General features: G+C 40.6%; 1 protein-coding gene across 2 annotated transcripts in view; it reads right to left on the reverse strand.

Annotated features, from left to right (window-relative positions):
• The window catches only part of trak1a (trafficking protein, kinesin binding 1a), a 79501-nt gene that overhangs the window by 44949 nt on the left and 13998 nt on the right, over window positions 1–20554 (reverse strand). The window contains exons 1-2 of one of the 2 annotated variants that reach the window (XM_062991445.1): window positions 19525–19643; window positions 7384–7578 (exon numbers count right to left, since the gene is read on the reverse strand). In XM_062991445.1, coding sequence (XP_062847515.1) covers window positions 7384–7578; window positions 19525–19528 — 199 coding nt within the window. In that variant the 5' untranslated portion in view covers window positions 19529–19643. Of the gene's footprint in view, window positions 1–7383; window positions 7579–19524; window positions 19644–20554 lie in introns of those variants that run through there. The other variant, XM_062991447.1, reaches the window with a different exon arrangement.

Consider the following 20554-nt stretch of genomic DNA (forward strand, 5'->3'; position numbering starts at 1 on the left):
GCTAATATGACCCCGGTGTACAGTACGGGAATCCCTTCCCCATATTGTTATATATATATATATAAGTCAGAACAACAGGGGATGCAGTGTCATTATTTTCTTTTTTCTTAAAACTCCTGCCCGACTTCCCGCTCTTTATAAAGCAAATACACGCATGTCAGTCATGCACACGCTCGCACGCTTATTTTCGGGTGAAGTGATAGAAAATGTTGAATTCAGAAAATTAAAATACGATCCGTATAATTTCTGCTTGTTTGTTATTAGATTTTTAATCTTGCAACAAAAAACGCAGACCTAAATGCTGCCCACATGTTCCTATATCTGAAGTCTACAGCAATTGTATAAACTAAGAGAAATCCATACCGTACGAATAATTGAAGCCGGTATACCGAACGTACCGTCATACCGCCCAGCACTACCTCAATGGTAACAAATAATGAAAATTAATGAGATCTGTAGAGCTAGGTCAAGAGTAGATTACTTTTTCCTTCCCCTCCATCATATATCTCAATATAGTGATGTGAAATATAAAATAATAAAATAATAATAAATATAAAATAAAATAAATAATAAATATAAAATAATAAAATATGAAACTAGATTTGGTTCTACCAAGGTTAATGGCAACGGTCTTGCCCGCCATATACATTCACACGAAGGATCAATAAAAAGTTTCCTCACTTTTATATTTTGGTTATAAGCAGTGAGGGTGGGAGGAGTAGTGATCAGTCGTGTCTTATAGTCCGGATTTAGCTCCATCTGATTTCCACCCTTTTGGACGCTCAAAGAAGCTTTAAGGGGAAGAAGATTTTCATGTGATGATGATGTGAAATCAGCGCTGCATCAGTGACTACGAGCTCAACCAAAAATATTTTTTGCTGACGGTATTAAAAAGTTGGTACGACGCTGGAAAAATGCATCGGAAGGCGACTGTGTAGAACAGTGATGGAGTTTGTTTTTGAAATTCTTAATAAATATAGTTTTAAAAAAGGGTTAAACTTTTTGAAGAACGCTCATATATACAGTGTATCACAAAAGTGAGTACACCCCTCACATTTCTGCAAATATTTCATTATACCTTTTCATGGGACAACACTATAGACATGAAACTTGGATATAACTTAGAGTAGTCAGTGTACAGCTTGTATAGCAGTGTAGATTTACTGTCTTCTGAAAATAACTCAACACACAGCCATTAATGTCTAAATAGCTGGCAACATAAGTGAGTACACCCCACAGTGAACATGTCCAAATTGTGCCCAAAGTGTCAATATTTTGTGTGACCACCATTATTATCCAGCACTGCCTTAACCCTCCTGGGCATGGAATTCACCAGAGCTGCACAGGTTGCTACTGGAATCCTCTTCCACTCCTCCATGATGACATCACGGAGCTGGTGGATGTTAGACACCTTGAACTCCTCCACCTTCCACTTGAGGATGCGCCACAGGTGCTCAATTGGGTTTAGTCCATCACCTTTACCTTCAGCTTCCTCAGCAAGGCAGTTGTCATCTTGGAGGTTGTGTTTGGGGTCGTTATCCTGTTGGAAAACTGCCATGAGGCCCAGTTTTCGAAGGGAGGGGATCATGCTCTGTTTCAGAATGTCACAGTACATGTTGGAATTCATGTTTCCCTCAATGAACCGCAGCTCCCCAGTGCCAGCAACACTCATGCAGCCCAAGACCATGATGCTACCACCACCATGCTTGACTGTAGGCAAGATACAGTTGTCTTGGTACTTCTCACCAGGGCGCCGCCACACATGCTGGACACCATCTGAGCCAAACAAGTTTATCTTGGTCTCGTCAGACCACAGGGCATTCCAGTAATCCATGTTCTTGGACTGCTTGTCTTCAGCAAACTGTTTGCGGGCTTTCTTGTGCGTCAGCTTCCTTCTGGGATGACGACCATGCAGACCGAGTTGATGCAGTGTGCGGCGTATGGTCTGAGCACTGACAGGCTGACCTCCCACGTCTTCAACCTCTGCAGCAATGCTGGCAGCACTCATGTGTCTATTTTTTAAAGCCAACCTCTGGATATGACGCCGAACACGTGGACTCAACTTCTTTGGTCGACCCTGGCGAAGCCTGTTCCGAGTGGAACCTGTCCTGGAAAACCGCTGTATGACCTTGGCCACCATGCCGTAGCTCAGTTTCAGGGTGTTAGCAATCTTCTTATAGCCCAGGCCATCTTTGTGGAGAGCAACAATTCTATTTCTCACATCCTCAGAGAGTTCTTTGCCATGAGGTGCCATGTTGAATATCCAGTGGCCAGTATGAGAGAATTGTACCCAAAACACCAAATTTAACAGCCCTGCTCCCCATTTACACCTGGGACCTTGACACATGACACCAGGGAGGGACAACGACACAATTGGGCACAATTTGGACATGTTCACTGTGGGGTGTACTCACTTATGTTGCCAGCTATTTAGACATTAATGGCTGTGTGTTGAGTTATTTTCAGAAGACAGTAAATCTACACTGCTATACAAGTTGTACACTGACTACTCTAAGTTATATCCAAGTTTCATGTCTATAGTGTTGTCCCATGAAAAGATATAATGAAATATTTGCAGAAATGTGAGGGGTGTACTCACTTTTGTGATACACTGTACATATATATATATATATATATATATATATATATATATATAGAAATAGGTGTGGCTGGATAGCAGCAATTAAACCTCATTAAGCCTTAAATGCTTAATGAGGCTTAATTGTCTCATTAAGCATTTAAGGCTTATGGAACCACAGACACACCCTGGTTGACATCATCTTTACAAGTGATTTAAGCTTTATAAGCTGCCACAAAGCCTGGATGATGCCAACCAGGTTGGGCTAAGTCCCTAAGCACAATCCTAAGAATGAGGACCTTCAGGGCCCAACCAATATCATCATCATCTCTGCTTGTCCATTTCAGGGTTGTAGTGACAACAGGGCAAATCAGCCCAGGCCTCACTGCTCCTGCACAACTTCTACCAGCTCCTCCCCAGATGATTCCACACCAGTCGGGATATATAATCCCTCCAGCGGGTCCTGGGTCTACCCCGGGGCTTCCTCCCCACTGGGCATACCTGGTATACCAATATTGGGGTTTCATTTTGGCTGTTTAAATCTTTGTCTAAAGTTAGGATAATATATTAACAACAATTATCATAATAATATAAAACCTGAGTAGTGCAAAATACATTTACTGACAGAAATTAATAATCTAACACCAACTGGCCCTGCGTAAAAAAAGATAACTAAACCTGTCCAGCAATACGAGGTGAAGCTAAAAGCTCTCCACAAGCAGGACAGTAAGCAACAATCAAAAGAAAGTCAGAAAGAGATTTAAAAAAAAAGTCTGTCTGGATAGGATCATAAAACTGTATCTTAGGCTCTGGGACTTAAGCAAACCACAGTGAGAGCCATTATCTCTAAACAGAGAAGTGTGAAACAGCTGTGAATTCCCCTACCAAACTTCCAAGGGTGCACTGATGATTAAAACTGCACAATAAGAACCCAGACATACAGTGTATCACAAAAGTGAGTACACCCCTCACATTTCTGCAGATATTTAAGTATATCTTTTCATGGGACAACACTGACAAAATGACACTTTGACACAATGAAAAGTAGTCTGTGTGCAGCTTATATAACAGTGTAAATTTATTCCTCCCTCAAAATAACTCAATATACAGCCATTAATGTCTAAACCACCGGCAACAAAAGTGAGTACACCCCTTAGTGAAAGTTCCTGAAGTGTCAATATTTTGTGTGGCCACCATTATTTCCCAGAACTGCCTTAACTCTCCTGGGCATGGAGTTTACCAGAGCTTTACAGGTTGCCACTGGAATGCTTTTCCACTCCTCCATGACGACATCACGGAGCTGGCGGATATTCGAGACTTTGCGCTCCTCCACCTTCCGCTTGAGGATGCCCCAAAGATGTTCTATTGGGTTTAGGTCTGGAGACATGCTTGGCCAGTCCATCACCTTTACCCTCAGCCTCTTCAATAAAGCAGTGGTCGTCTTAGAGGTGTGTTTGGGGTCATTATCATGCTGGAACACTGCCCTGCGACCCAGATTCCGGAGGGAGGGGATCATGCTCTGCTTCAGTATTTCACAGTACATATTGGAGTTCATGTGTCCCTCAATGAAATGTAACTCCCCAACACCTGCTGCACTCATGCAGCCCCAGACCATGGCATTCCCACCACCATGCTTGACTGTAGGCATGACACACTTATCTTTGTACTCCTCACCTGATTGCCGCCACACATGCTTGAGACCATCTGAACCAAACAAATTAATCTTGGTCTCATCAGACCATAGGACATGGTTCCAGTAATCCATGTCCTTTGTTGACATGCCTTCAGCAAACTGTTTGCGGGCTTTCTTGTGTAGAGACTTCAGAAGAGGCTTCCTTATGGGGTGACAGCCATGCAGACCAATTTGATGTAGTGTGCGGCGTATGGTCTGAGCACTGACAGGCTGACCCCCCACCTTTTCAATCTCTGCAGCAATGCTGACAGCACTCCTGCGCCTATCTTTCAAAGACAGCAGTTGGATGTGACGCTGAGCACGTGCACTCAGCTTCTTTGGACGACCAACGCGAGGTCTGTTCTGAGTGGACCCTGCTCTTTTAAAACGCTGGATGATCTTGGCCACTGTGCTGCAGCTCAGTTTCAGGGTGTTGGCAATCTTCTTGTAGCCTTGGCCATCTTCATGTAGCGCAACAATTCGTCTTTTAAGATCCTCAGAGAGTTCTTTGCCATGAGGTGCCATGTTGGAACTTTCAGTGACCAGTATGAGAGAGTGTGAGAGCTGTACTACTAAATTGAACACACCTGCTCCCTATGCATACCTGAGACCTAGTAACACTAACAAATCACATGACATTTTGGAGGGAAAATGACAAGCAGTGCTCAATTTGGACATTTAGGGGTGTAGTCTCTTAGGGGTGTACTCACTTTTGTTGCCGGTGGTTTAGACATTAATGGCTGTATATTGAGTTATTTTGAGGGAAGAATAAATTTACACTGTTATATAAGCTGCACACAGACTACTTTTCATTGTGTCAAAGTGTCATTTTGTCAGTGTTGTCCCATGAAAAGATATACTTAAATATCTGCAGAAATGTGAGGGGTGTACTCACTTTTGTGATACACTGTACATGATAGAGAAACTGCAGGACTCGCTTATCTCAGGTAATGTCAGCATTTATTATTCCAACGTTAAAAATAGACCGGGCGGGGCACTCAGCTGGAGCAGTGATCCGATAAGCCCTCCAACGCACAAAGCTTGAGTATCGAGTTCAAATTCCAGCTGTGCTACCGGCCTGGCCGGTTGTCTGATAGGCACATCATGAGCACATCTGTCATGCTACTGTGATAAATATATCCACATGAGCTCGGGAGTACTTCAGAAAACCATTGTTACTTAACACAGTCTGGTACATTAAGAAATGCAACCTATAAATCAATTTTTCTATTCTACACAGAAATGATCTGAGTTCTCTGGACCTGAGGTCATCTCAGGTGGACCGAAAGACAGAGGAGACATGTGCTGTGGTCAGATAAGTCCACATTTCAACTGTATTTGGAAAACAGAGATGTGGATCTCCATGCCAAAGACAAACAGGACCATCCAGACTCAGCAAAAGGTGCAAAAGCCAACATGATCATGGTATAGGAGTGCATCAGTGCCGACAGCATGGCATGGGCGACTTGCATTCCTGTGAAGGTACCATTGACCCAGAGGCGTATACCAAACTGAAGCTCCTTTATTACGGACACATTATGAGAAGTACCAAATAATAAGAAAAAGACTCAGAAGAGTTGAAGGTAAAAGAGGAAGAACACATCCAGCAACAAGATGGATGGATACAATTTGAGGAATAAAGACCCAAACAGAAGACGGGATGTTCTGAAAAAGCACCATCCACCATAACTAAATTAATGGAATCGACTTGACGGCACTTAATAATGATAATAATTATAAGCAGTTATCTACTGTTTATGTTTATATAACTGGTTCTCTCACTACTTTACTCTAAAAGCTTATTGGCTGATCATAACTAATAACCTTTATTTAACTGACAAATTATGAAGAAAAGCCTTTCCAACATTTTTAGAAAGACAAATGCTGCCAATCAAGGCAACTTTTCTCCCCCAAAAGTTAATGGTTATTTCATCAAGACGATGCCAGGCCTCATTCTGAAAGCACTATAACAGTGTGGCATGTGCTTGACTGACCTGCCTGCAGTTCAAATCTGTCTCCTATCAAGAATGTACGGCACAACATGAAGAAGAAAGTCAGACAATTACGACCACAAACTATTAAGTAACTGTCAAGCAAGAATGGGCAAAAAAACTGGATGTCCAAATCTTTATATTCTGCCACAAAGCCTGGATGATGCCAACCAGGTCGGGCCTGTTGTTCCAGTAGCGACAACAGGGCAAAGCAGCCCAGGCCTCACTGTTCCTTTACAACTTCTTCCAGCTCCTCCCCAGCATTCCCACGCCAGTCGGGAGATATAATCCCTTCAGTGGGTCCTGTTTTTTTTTTAATTGGATGTCCCAATTTTTCATGAAGACATTTGTTGTTTGTTTGTTTGTTTATTAAGATTTTAACGTCATGTTTGACACTTTTGGTTACATTCATGACAGGGTAATATCAAGCACAGTCATGGACAATTCAGTATCTCCAGTTCACCTCACTTGCACGTCTTTGGACTGTGGGAGGAAACCGGAGCCCCGGAGTAAACCCACACAGGCACGGGGAGAACATGCAAACTCCAAAGAGAAAGGACCCGGACCGCCCCACCTGGGGATCGAACCCAGGACCTTCTTGCTGTGAGGCGACAGTGCTACCCACTTAGCCACCGTGCCGCCCCAAGGTGTTTGTTGTAGTTCAGTAAATACATTATAAATCTGTACTCTGTACTTGTGTCAGATAAATTAAGGTTAAAAAAATGAACAAATCACAGATTCTTGTTCTTATTGCATTTAAAAAAAATCACGTTTTTTTAGAACTGGGTTTGTAAAGGTAAAATGTTTGAAATCATGAGAAGATTCTAAAGGTTGCTGACCACACCTTTAGATATATCATTAAATCAACTTCTGTGTACCTCTGTGTAACATGATTCAGCGCTCGGGACCTGAACTTTGCTATCACAAATAATGTAAATAAAAATCTGCAACAATGCAGACTTGTAACTAACTAACTACAGATCCAATTCTCTACTCATGAACTTATTACATTTAATTTATTAAACTTGGATCAGACACCCTCTCAGGATCTAGAGTCAATGGGTTGATATGCAAACCCTGATACATATACAAATGCACACAAGATAAATGCATGGAGTCTGTGTATGAGTGAAGGTGCTTACGGAAGTATTTGAGGGTCTCCTCGATCTGCTCGACAGTCAGGTCGAGGTTAATATCAGGGGGAATGAGCGGCGTGTGGAGCCAGTCGTCGTGGTCATAGCCGTATATGCTGTCTGCTCTCAGCTGATAGTGAGGGAGCTGCTCCTCCAGCAAACTGATGATTTCCACCTCTGGAAGATCAGTGCTGTTACACACATCTGTAACACACGGAAGAGGTAAAGAGTCAAGGGTTACGAACATTCAGACATCGGTTATAATCACACTCAAGCCTTAAACATTAGTTAGCAGTGTCCTAACTTTTTTTAATGAGGGCCACATACAGAAAAAACATAATAAGGGTTGGAACACTCACGTGAGGTATATCAAATCACTTCTAGTGTGTTAAAGTTAGCAAAATCAATGCGATTTGTTACAAAATAAAGCAGCTCATACTCAAAGCAGCAGCCTCAGATTGCTTCTTAGTCAGCTCTGTATAAAGAGGGATAATAAGGAGGAAAATTGATGGGTGTTTTTAAGCTTGTTATGTAATTAAATTATTAAGCTTATTAAAAGACCAATTAACATTAGTTAGCTGGGTATAATGGTGGTTTAGTTAGTTAGATAGTTTCAGTGTCGTCGTACATTATGCTTTTTTTGTGCTGTCTTGTTCAAGTGTCGAATGTCTAGTGTTAAAACTAAAATGTATAAAACAGTCAAGCGCAAATTTCATGTGTGAGCCATATTCCATAATATTTTTAGAACTTGCTACTTTGTACACCCCTGTTTTAAGACATTTTATTTATTTATTAGGTTTTAAACATCATGTTTTCTTTGGTTAGATTAATGGCAGGACAGGTAGTTACTGGTTACACAAGATTCATCAGTTCATGTTTTTAATATCAAACACAGTCATGGACAATTAAGTGTCTCCAATTCACCTCACTTGCACGTCTTTGTACTGTGGGAGGAAACCGGAGCTCCGGGAGGAAACCCACACAGACACGGGGAGAACATGCAAACTCCACACGAAGGATTTGGTCCGCTAGATCTGGGAATCGAACCCGAGACCTTCTTGCTGTAAAGCGACAGTGCTACCCACTGAGTTAACATCTAGTTAGCTTTCAGGACAAATTGTAACCCCTAATTTGAACTAGTTTGAAAACAGCCTGAAACAGACTGTAAGGTTAACTAGCTTTGGTTTAAACACAGTTAGACATCAGCTAATCAATTTGTTAGGATCATATGTTTGTAAGTTTCTTCCAATCTAGGGTTACCAACCGCCCCGTAAAATACGGAATCGTTCCTTATTTGGAAACTAAACGTCGTGTTCTGTATTAAACTGATACAGGACGAGCTTTATTCTGTGTTTTTATCAAGGGGAGAGAAATGCTGCAGATTAGACTGAGACTTCCACACTGGAAGAAGCTGAACTACAGCAAAAATGACCCTAGGAAGAAATCTAGTTTGATTAACTAAAATGACTTAAACTAGTTTAAACTAGTTTGTGGAAGAAAATATCAAATTGACAGTGTACATGTGATATGAAATTCTAACAAAATATAATACAAAAAAGTAACATGCCAGCCAAAGATGCCACACAGTTGAGTTTATTCCGAACAGTGCCCACCGTAATACATCAACTAAACAAGACTAAAAAAAGTATCCAAGTATTTATGGAAAAGTGTGAGAAATGTTCAGCATTTTATATTTTTTTTAAGAAAAGTAAAATTGCTGTTTTGCACATTTAAAGAATTCTTGAAGGAGTACATGTCCTCGTGTAGATGGATTATGTAAAAATGTTGTTTGCACTATTGAGAGAAAATGTTACATGATGTTCTTTATGCATGTTGTTTTGCCTAAAATATGGTTCTGATTTATTATTATAAAGACTAAAAATAATAAATGTTAAACAGCCTAAATAAAACATTTTGATAATGTTCTTATGACGGTGTAAGACCCGTTATATTTTTTATAGGTGCAACCCTAACCGCCTACCCCCCCTTCCCCACACCCACGCCGCTCAGGTAAACACCCGCCAACCCACCTTTGCCTTCCGCCAACCCGCCAGCCCAGGGTGTTCCTTATTTCCAGTTCTGAAAGTTGGCGACCCTAGTCCAATCTGATAATATTATTGATTATATAATGATAAAAATGAACAACACTAATAACAATAAAGCTGTAGGCAAAATGCTCCATAAAAGTTAGATTAACATAAGATTTAAGAGTAGTAGTAGTTATAAGGGTAGTTTTGTTACTTATATTCTTTAAAAATCTGAAACATCTTAAGAGTTTGGGCCAGTTTTAGCTTCTGAAATGCGGGTTTTATACAGACTTTGGGTTGGATATTACTGGACCTGGCAACCCCGATCACAAGCGCGTTTGAATATAGCATAAAGCATAAAACACACCTTCTGGAAATAAATTCGTCTTTATTCTGCTTTCTTTTATATAAAAATGATTATTTACTTTATATAGAGCCCCAAAAATACAACATTTGCATGTTAAATGACCAGGTTTAGTTAATCCTGTGAGAAACGGGAGTTTTGGGTGGGCCGTTAGCATTAAAACAATGGGAACCCATGCTGTAGTAGGGTCTATTTACTATTAGTAATTGTGTTAAATTTAAGAAAACAGTCTACAGACATTTTAAACACCTAGTTAGGGAGATCATTAATAAATCGATTAATTAATAACCGAAAAGTCACTGTATGGTACACTAGAGCTCAGACGGCTGAGAATCACACACCGCGCATGCGCAAGATTCTCTCAGGGAAAAGTCAGCAAACTTTATGTTTATAATATTAAAATCATTAACGATGGAGCCATTATGAATTAAAATCATAAACAGAAGCTGTTTTGTGCCACTATGGAGTCAGACTGCATGTGGATCTGCGTATAATGTTGTATAATGATTTAGATTTTGCATTATTTGCAATGATTTTGCATCATGTCCCAGTACAAAAGTGAAACTCTCTCATTATCTTATTATAACTAGAGTAATGTGATCAGAAATAACTATGAAATACTGATTACACATTTTAATATCTGATAAACATGTTAGTGCTTGTAATGAACTGTTCACTATGACTTTATCTAATAAAAACACTGTAATGGAAACATGGCAGTGAAACTAAGCATAAACATTTACATTTTCAGCATTTAGCAGACGCTTTTATCCAAAGCGACTTACACAGTGAGCAGAACACAATGAGCAATTGAGGGTTAAGGGCCTTGCTTAGGGACCCAACAGTGGCAAGTTGGTGGTGGTGGGGCTTGAACCGGCAACCTTCTGTTTACTAGTCTAGTACCTTAACCACTGAACTATTACTGGCCCCAGCAATGTGAACCAGTTCAACATTCAGAATACAGATTATATAATTATTATTATTATATTAGAGAGACATGCTGCCATCAAGGCAACCTTTTCCCCCAAAAAAGTTCATAGTTATTTCAGCAAGACGATACCAGGTCTCATTCTGCAAGCATTACAACAGTGTGGCTTTTAGGTACAGAGTGCATGTGCCTGACTGACCTGACTGACCTGCCTGCAGTTCAAACTTTAGCTTTAGAAAGAATTGGATTTGACACCCTATCAGGATCAAGAGTCAGTGGGATGATATGCAAACGCCAACACATATACAGTACATAAGTACATACATGACAGCATGATATGCATACAGTGTATCACAAAAGTGAGTACACCCCTCACATTTCTGCAAATATTTCATTATATCTTTTCATGGGACAACACTATAGACATGAAACTTGGATATAACTTAGAGTAGTCAGTGTACAGCTTGTATAGCAGTGTAGATTTACTGTCTTCTGAAAATAACTCAACACACAGCCATTAATGTCTAAATAGCTGGCAACATAAGTGAGTACACCCCACAGTGAACATGTCCAAATTGTGCCCAAATGTGTCGTTGTCCCTCCCTGGTGTCATGTGTCAAGGTCCCAGGTGTAAATGGGGAGCAGGGCTGTTAAATTTGGTGTTTTGGGTACAATTCTCTCATACTGGCCACTGGATATTCAACATGGCACCTCATGGCAAAAAACTCTCTGAGGATGTGAGAAATAGAATTGTTGCTCTCCACAAAGATGGCCTGGGCTATAAGAAGATTGCTAACACCCTGAAACTGAGCTACAGCATGGTGGCCGAGGTCATACAGCGGTTTTCCAGGACAGGTTCCACTCGGAAGAGGCTTCGCCAGGGTCGACCAAAGAAGTTGAGTCCACGTGTTCGGCGTCATATCCAGAGGTTGGCTTTAAAAAATAGACACATGAGTGCTGCCAGCATTGCTGCAGAGGTTGAAGACGTGGGAGGTCAGCCTGTCAGTGCTCAGACCATACGCCGCACACTGCATCAACTCGGTCTGCATGCTCGTCATCCCAGAAGGAAGCTGACGCACAAGAAAGCCCGCAAACAGTTTGCTGAAGACAAGCAGTCCAAGAACATGGATTACTGGAATGCCCTGTGGTCTGACGAGACCAAGATAAACTTGTTTGGCTCAGATGGTGAGAAGTACCAAGACAACTGTATCTTGCCTACAGTCAAGCATGGTGGTGGTAGCATCATGGTCTTGGGCTGCATGAGTGTTGCTGGCACTGGGGAGCTGCAGGTCATTGAGGGAAACATGAATTCCAACATGTACTGTGACATTCTGAAACAGAGCATGATCCCCTCCCTTCGAAAACTGGGCCTCATGGCAGTTTTCCAACAGGATAACGACCCCAAACACAACCTCCAAGATGACAACTGCCTTGCTGAGGAAGCTGAAGGTAAAGGTGATGGACTAAACCCAATTGAGCACCTGTGGCGCATCCTCAAGTGGAAGGTGGAGGAGTTCAAGGTGTCTAACATCCACCAGCTCCGTGATGTCATCATGGAGGAGTGGAAGAGGATTCCAGTAGCAACCTGTGCAGCTCTGGTGAATTCCATGCCCAGGAGGGTTAAGGCAGTGCTGGATAATAATGGTGGTCACACAAAATATTGACACTTTGGGCACAATTTGGACATGTTCACTGTGGGGTGTACTCACTTATGTTGCAGCTATTTAGACCTTAATGGCTGTGTGTTGAGTTATTTTCAGAAGACAGTAAATCTACACTGCTATACAAGTTGTACACTGACTACTCTAAGTTATATCCAAGTGTCATGTCTATAGTGTTGTCCCATGAAAAGATATAATAAAATATTTGCAGAAATGTGAGGGGTGTACTCACTTTTGTGATACACTGTATATAATGTGAACCAGTCCAACAATCAGAATGTAGATTATATAAAGTATAAATAACTTGATTTAAAACCCAGTGGTGTGTTTTCTATAGTAATGGTTACAAGAAATTGGCTGAGTTTGCATCCCTACACCTACCTAGTGATAAACACTTAAATCATAAGAAATTTTTTAATGTCAAAGCAAAACAGTAGAAAGAAAAGCCGATACCAGGCCTCATTCTGCAAGCATTACAACAGTGTGGCTTTTTAGGTACAGAGTGCATGTGCCTGACTGACTTTAGCTTTAGAAAGAATTGGATTTCACACCCTATCAGGATCTAGAGTCAATGGGATGATATGCAAACGCCAACACATATACATAGCAGGGCTCTAGACTAACTTTTTGCACTGGTTGCACTGGTGCACAAAAGTTAGATCCACCCAAATTTTCAACCGCATCGCATTTAACACCTCAGTTTTACAGGTTCACTTTATTTATTTTTTTAATTTATTTATTTTTTTTAAATCGCTGTTCATACAGGCAATATTGACTTGTAAATGATTAACTAACAATCTGGTCAACATAAAGTTCTTTATTTGAAGCACAATTCTACAAGAAAGGGAACTTACTGAAAAAGTGTTGGTGTTTAAAGTGCTTCACTGAGCTGAAATTTATACTCAAGATAAATTAAATAAAAAGAAAATCTAAATTAAAACTGCAAGTGTTTTAAGGGCTTCAAACTGAACATCTCATTTAATGATAAGAATATTACATATGGTTAATGCAGTAACGAGATGCATATTACTGACATAGGCTACATGACATTATTACATTCTGAGTGAGTTTACCGCTGATATTTTTAAAGTGCCTTAAAAAAAAGATGAACTGTGTGATATGACGGTTTTATAAAAATAAATACATTAAATTCTGACTGATGGGCAGAGACTCTGGAACCTCCTGCACTTACACTGAACACTGACTGTAGCTGTGATGCTGCTGACCTCTAGTGGTGGGTTTAATAAATAGCTCCTTACAGGCAACAAGGAATTTATTTATTTATTTAATAAGATCTTAGTTGATGTTTCAGACTTTGGATCCATTTATGATATGACAGTGGAGTTCAATTGCAATAAAAAAAACACCATTGTGCCCAATTCTGTATCTCCTCCTCACTTCCCTGCAGACACGGGGAGAACATGCAAACACAACGAAAGAACCCAGACCCACCATGTGGGAATCAAATCTAGAGACTTTTCGCTGTGAGGTGACAGTGCTAGAGAATAGAAACCGTTCATCATGGCATGCAATCAGAAATAATGGTGACTGTTTATTGTTAAGAAATGCCAGCTTGAGGTTAATCAATCATATATTATGTATAAAATTATAATGTAAATATTCCTACCATAACATACTGATTATGAGATTCCTCCTAAACCCTTCTTGGTCATACAGTAGTTCTTTTTCACAGTAAAGTGAGCATTTCTGACATGTACAAGCTTGCAGCTTTTATTGCGCCATATCTGACAGACGAACACTGAGCCAGAGCTGCTGTTATATCAACAACAGGTCAGATCAGGACAACGTTATGTAGAAACTGAAACCATCCAAAACTGGTTCTGGATTTTAATTAAAAAAAAGACCTTACACGAAATAAATATGTTTTATATACACTGATCAGCCATAACATTAAAACCACCTCCTTGTTTCTACACTCACTGTCCATTTTATCAGCTCCACTTACCATATAGAAGCACTTTGTAGTTCTACAATTACTGACTGTAGTTCATCTGTTTCTCTACATGATTTGTTACCCCCTTTCACCCTGTTCTTCAATGGTCAGGACCCCCACAGGACCACCACAGAGCAGGTATTATTTAGGTGGTGGATGATTCTGAGCACTGCAGTGACACTGACATGGTGGTGGTGTGTTAGTGTGTGTTGTGCTGGTATGAGTGGATCAGACACAGCAGCGCTGCTGGAGTTTTTAAACACCTCACTGTCACTGCTGGACTGAGAATAGTCCACCAACCAAAAAATATCCAGCCAACAGCGCCCCGTGGGCAGCGTCCTGTGATCACTGATGAAGGTCTAGAAGATGACCGACTCAAACAGCAGCAATAGATGAGCGATCGTCTCTGACTTTACATCTACAAGGTGGACCGACTAGGTAGGAGTGTCTAATAGAGTGGACAGTGAGTGGACACAGTGTTTAAAAACTCCAGCAGCACTGCTGTGTCTGATCCACTCATACCAGCACAACACACACTAACACACCACCACCATGTCAGTGTCACTGCAGTGCTGAGAATGATCCACCACCTAAATAATACCTGCTCTGTGGTGGTCCTGTGGGGGTCCTGACCATTGAAGAACAGGGTAAAAGCAGGTTAAAAAGCATGTAGAGAAACAGATGGACTACAGTCAGTAATTGTAGAACTACAAAGTGCTTCTATATGGTAAGTGGAGCTGATAAAATGGACAGTGAGTGTAGAAACAAGGAGGTGGTTTTAATGTTATGGCTGATCGGTGTATAATGAGTTATAACAGGCTACACAAAACTTTTCCTTTAAAGCATAAACACACATAAAGTCTATAAAAGAGATGATAGAGAGATGATAACGCACAGTTTGGACACTAAAGGTAAAATCCAACAATGTTTCTATGATAATATTAATACCTATATTATAAATTAAGTAAAAAAAGTCACCAGAGCTGCACTTAATGTCAGCAGGCTAAAATTTTGTACTGGCATCCGATGCTAAACTGTAAACAGTGTTGGAGGTATGGCAATTCCTGATCAGTGAAATAAAACTCTAAACAATTTAATTATTTCTATTAAAAACTGGATTTTATTCTTAATATTTAGTTTCAATAGTGGACAGGCGATGGAGCAAAAATCTACTATTACCCACATGGACACGCGGAGAACATGCAAACTCCACACAGAAAGGACCCTGGCCGCCTTGCCGGGAAATCGAACCCAGGACCTTCTTGCTGTGAGGTGACAGCACTACCCACTGCACCACTGTGCTGCTCTGTTCTCCCCATATTCCATATTGTCTTTTCCACCCAGACCCAGGTCATGTACTGTTATACTGCACATCATGATGAGTACCTACACGACTGGACTGTCGTACAACAGTTTAAAATAAATAAACTAATAACTACAGTTCAGAAATGAGTGTCCTTTGTCCCAGGTCAGTTGGAACATAGGTCAGTTGGAACATCGGTCAGTTGCATTGAAGCTGAATGAAGGTTGCAAAATGACCATGTTGACAGAGTGTGTGTTAGCTGGCCGGCTCACTGTGATTATTTTGGGCTTGTATTAGCACACGTGTGTTTAGCAGAACTACAAGCCAAAACTTTTGTCCCTTTAGTCCTCATTGACCTTTGGTACACGACAGCGCAGACCAAAATGTCCAGTGTATATTCCAGCGCTCTGAACCAAGCTCTAAACAGCTGGATAAGATAAGAAACAGCTGCTTAGTGGACGTACACACTGTGTACAGTTTCTGATGTATGCTTAGACCATTTTTCAAATAACTTCATAGACGACATAGTTTGTGTGTGTGAGGGTCCATTATGACGGGACTCGTGTCCTATTAAATGACCGATCAGCAGGTATGTAACGATACACTCTACCCACGATGCGATATGATTCACGATACGGGGTTCACAATACGAATTTTTCCCGATTTTTTTAAGCAAAATTAAATTGAAGACAAATGATGACAAAGTTTCTTTTTATTATTTGTCTTTAATAAAATAAATTACTGTATTTGTGCTTCTCTTTTATTTATTTAAATAATAAATGTCCTTTTATTACAAACTATGCCAAATAATGCTTACTGCGTAAAAAATAAATCCAAATAAATTTGGTTGAAAAATTCTGAACCTGGCAACCCTGTACTGACGTCAACCAGGCGAGGTGAACAGCGCCAGCGCCCTCTGCTGTTTAAAGTGAATACTGATTCATCTTAAATGAATAACCGATTGGAATCGTGGCACATGTGCACCGATTTTTAACTGTCTTGTGGTGCATCGTTACATCCATACCGACCAGTACAACAATTTATAACTACATGGCATAAATCAGGGAGGCACAGTGGCATAGCGGGCAGCGCAGTCGCCTCATAGCAAGAGGGGCTGGGTTTGAAACCCTGTCACTGAAACACTGTCAAGTCAAGCTGTGTGGAGTTTGTTTTATCACCGCTTTGTCCTGGTCAGGGTCGTGGTGGGTACGTTTTACTGGGTGAAGGGTAGAAAACACCCGGGACAGGTAGGCTGATAGAGTGAACTACCCTGTCACGGTAACCATAAAGTAATGAATTAAGTAAATTATTTTATTCTTAATGCTTTTTATGCTCCTTCATTCTTCAAAGATGTTCAACTCTAAAGCAAACACATAATATACATGTATATATATTTATTAATAAATAAAAGCAATAATTGTGTGCATGTTTTAGAAACTCTTCAGCACAGTTGTGATTCAGTGCAGTTAATACTGTAAAATAAACCCTCCCATAAACCAATAGTCCAGATATTTAAGGTAAAAGAAACTTAACGGGCTGAAACAAGTCTCGCTGACAAGCTGAACGTTTACTGTGTTTAATAATTATATATTTAAAAAAAAAAACTTGGCTGCTCCCATATTTAGGCGTCACCACAGCAGATCTGATCCACATACCAGACTCTTAAGCCTAGTGGTTAGGGTGCTGGACTAGTAATCAGAAGGTCGCTGGTTCAAGCCCCACCACTGCCAGGTTGCTGCTGTTGGGCCCTTGAGCAAGGCCCTTAACCCTTAATTGCTCAGATTGTATACTGTAATAGCACTGTAAATCGCTTTGGATAAAGGTGTCTGCTAAATGCTGTAAATGTAAATGTAGCAGACGCCTTTATCCAAAGCAACTTACGGTACTGTTACAGTATACAATCTAAGCAGTTGAGGGTTAAGGGCCTTGCTCAAGGGCCCAACAGTTGCAACCTAGCAGAGGTGGGGCTTGAACCAACAAACCTTCTGATTACTAGTCCAGTACCTTAACCACTAAGCTACAGCTGCCCTGTTGCTACTCTTGGACCCCTGAGCAAAGCCTTATCCTTCAGTTAAGTGAGTCACTCTGAATAAAATGCCAGTATAGAATTGAAGGCCTTTATTTGTCATGTATACATAATTTATCCTAGCTTGTTTGGAAGCTGGGGTCAGAGCGCAGTGGCCCAGACCAGACAGGGTTGAGGGCCTTTGCTCAAGGGCCCAACAGTGGCAAAGCCTGGATTTGAACCGACAATCTTTTGACTGATAGTCCAAAGCTCTACCCACTAGGCTACCGCTGTTCCTAAATGTAAAGGTTTGTTCTCTAAATGCTAAATAGAAATCAAATCAAATTAAATGTGCTCGAATAGACCATGATACTTAGATTAAAAGAGTTGATAATAGCATTTACAAATGCATACATTCCCCCCACCCCATTACGAACCTCGACCCGACAACAAGCAAACAGCACAGAGAGGATCCTCATAAACAATCGTTTTATATCACACAAGCTTCAATATACTGTTCACTATTTTTTCTGGTCTCTTCTACTCTTAAATAAACAGACGCTTAAAGCAACTTTCTTTGCTTACTGTATATCTATTTATTTAACAGCCATAAGTACGACCGTAACTACCATGTGATACTTCACTATAATCAAACTAATCACACTTTGTCTATGTCCATGCGGAACCCATTAACATTAACAATCCTATATCACACCTGTGTGAGCAGTGGGCGTAACTCATCATAAAGTTTGCGATAACAAAGCCTGCAGATTTATAAGTAAGAGAAATAGTAAGAAACTTTATTATCAAGTGTATGATCAGAAGCCAGCGGCCAGCAGAGGGCGCTGTTCTTTATATTAGCGGTCCCCAATCTTTTTTGCACCACGGACCGGTTTCATATAAGATATAATTTCACGGACTGGCAGAATGACTATAAAATGGAAAATCAGTGTGAGTCTTGAGCTTTTTTTGCTGCAACGAGACGCTGCTCCCACCTAGTGGTGATTGGAGACAATAACACCCAAAGAGTTTTGGAAATTTAATTGCTGATGAAGCAATCTCTAATTATTTATTCTTTCTGTGCGGCCCGATAATAAATGACCGGGGACCACTGCTATAAATGAATCCTTCACATTTCAACACAAATTGAATAGGTGTGTATGAAGGATTTATTCGCTCATATTTAACTGCTTAGTGTCAAATTATGAGTGGATAAAATAACATTAAAACTGATCACTTATTATATTATTATATTAAAGGGTCCTGATGGTTTTTATGGCAGTGGTAGCTCGATGGTTAAGGTACTAGACTAGTAAACAAAGGGTCTCTAGTTCAAGCCTTACATCTGCCAAACTGCCACTATTGGGCCCTTGAGCAAGGCCCTTAACCCTGCTGAAATTGTGTATGGTCACAATTGGACAAAATCTACCGTTAAATGCCGAGAATGTAAACGTAATGTAAATGTTCCTCTCTGTCAAATTAAAATGCTTTTTTAAAGAAATGTTATAAGAATTATTATTAATAGCATTTAATACTCGCATGAAACTTCTTCTCAAACAAACATCATGAATCTGTATAAGAATCAGCAAAGCATTTTCCATTTTCTTTCTGTTGCTCTTCTTTATTTTATTAAAACTAGTCAGCCAACACCCTACAGTGCAAACATGAATCCAAACAACATATAATTCCATTTCCAAACAGCGGTACCCAACAGAAAGTTCAAGGTTAGGTTAAAGCAGACACAGAAAACGTAACACCTCCCGACACTCCGAGAGCTGAAGAGCACCACAAACACACCCGGCGTGACCTTAACCTGGTCATGACCACAGGTCAGCGGACCGAAGTTCAGCTCCGAGACCCTGAGACTCACACAAAGTCCTGAAAGTTCTGAGAGTTCCGAGTACTCACTCATGGTTCTGCGGCCACACACTCCGTCTCCTTTCTGCCGACTTACATTTTCCACCCGCTGAGTGAGAGGACAGGACGTGAAGGGAACGCGTCCGGGAGAGCGAGCATGGAGGAGTGAGGGGAGGGAGCGAGGGATGGAGCCAGAGGAGGAGGAGGAGGAGGAGTGATCGCTCAGTCATGTCTGGCATGCTGATGACACCAGTCACATGGTCCTTACTAAACATAGACAAACGTTACAGTGTGGCCCCGCCGGCCGGCCGGCTGCTGCCCTCATTGTCCTCTTCTGCTGGACTTTGAGTTTGTCTGCACAGGATCAGAGTTGCTGACTGATCAGTTCTAATCAGCTCTGAGTGACATCGTTAGAAAAGAAATGAGTAAACACACCAACTCAGTTCACACAGTTCAACAGCTGTTAAGAAAGTAAAGCAACAGCAGACCAGCGACCGAGTCCTTTCTGTGTGGAGTTTGCATGTTAAATAATATTAACAATAGTAATACCAATAATAGTAAAATAATAATATTTTTATTAACAATAATAATAACGATAATAATAATAATAATAGTAAAATTACGAAAAAAATAATAAAAATTTATAATAGTAAAAATAGTAATAACAATAATAAAGAAGATAAAGTGCAAAAAAATTAAAGATCTTAATAAACAAACGTGGAAACAGTGGCGGTTCTAGACCATGTGAGGTGGGGAGGCCAGGCAGGGGCCAGAGGCTATGTTAGAGGGGCCAATTACTTTCTACTTTCAGTTTTCAGTCTACATTTTCTTGAGTTTGATGTTAACAGATCAACAAAGAATCACCATTTAAGGCATTTGCTCTGCTTAAATGTCATTTATTCAGTCCTTTTCTTTTTCATATTCAATTTGAGTTACATATACTGTGTTTCTAGGGGGGCTGTAGGGGGGGCCAAGCTGGTTGTCACCGCGGTGGGTACTAATCACAGAGCAAAAATTAGGAAACACCCCAGACATGTCTCCAGTCCATCACAGGGCACAGTCAGACACCTAGGTGGACTTT

This window comes from Trichomycterus rosablanca, chromosome 3 (genome assembly GCF_030014385.1).
Source record: "Trichomycterus rosablanca isolate fTriRos1 chromosome 3, fTriRos1.hap1, whole genome shotgun sequence".
In the NCBI taxonomy this organism is placed as follows: Eukaryota; Metazoa; Chordata; class Actinopteri; order Siluriformes; family Trichomycteridae; genus Trichomycterus; species Trichomycterus rosablanca.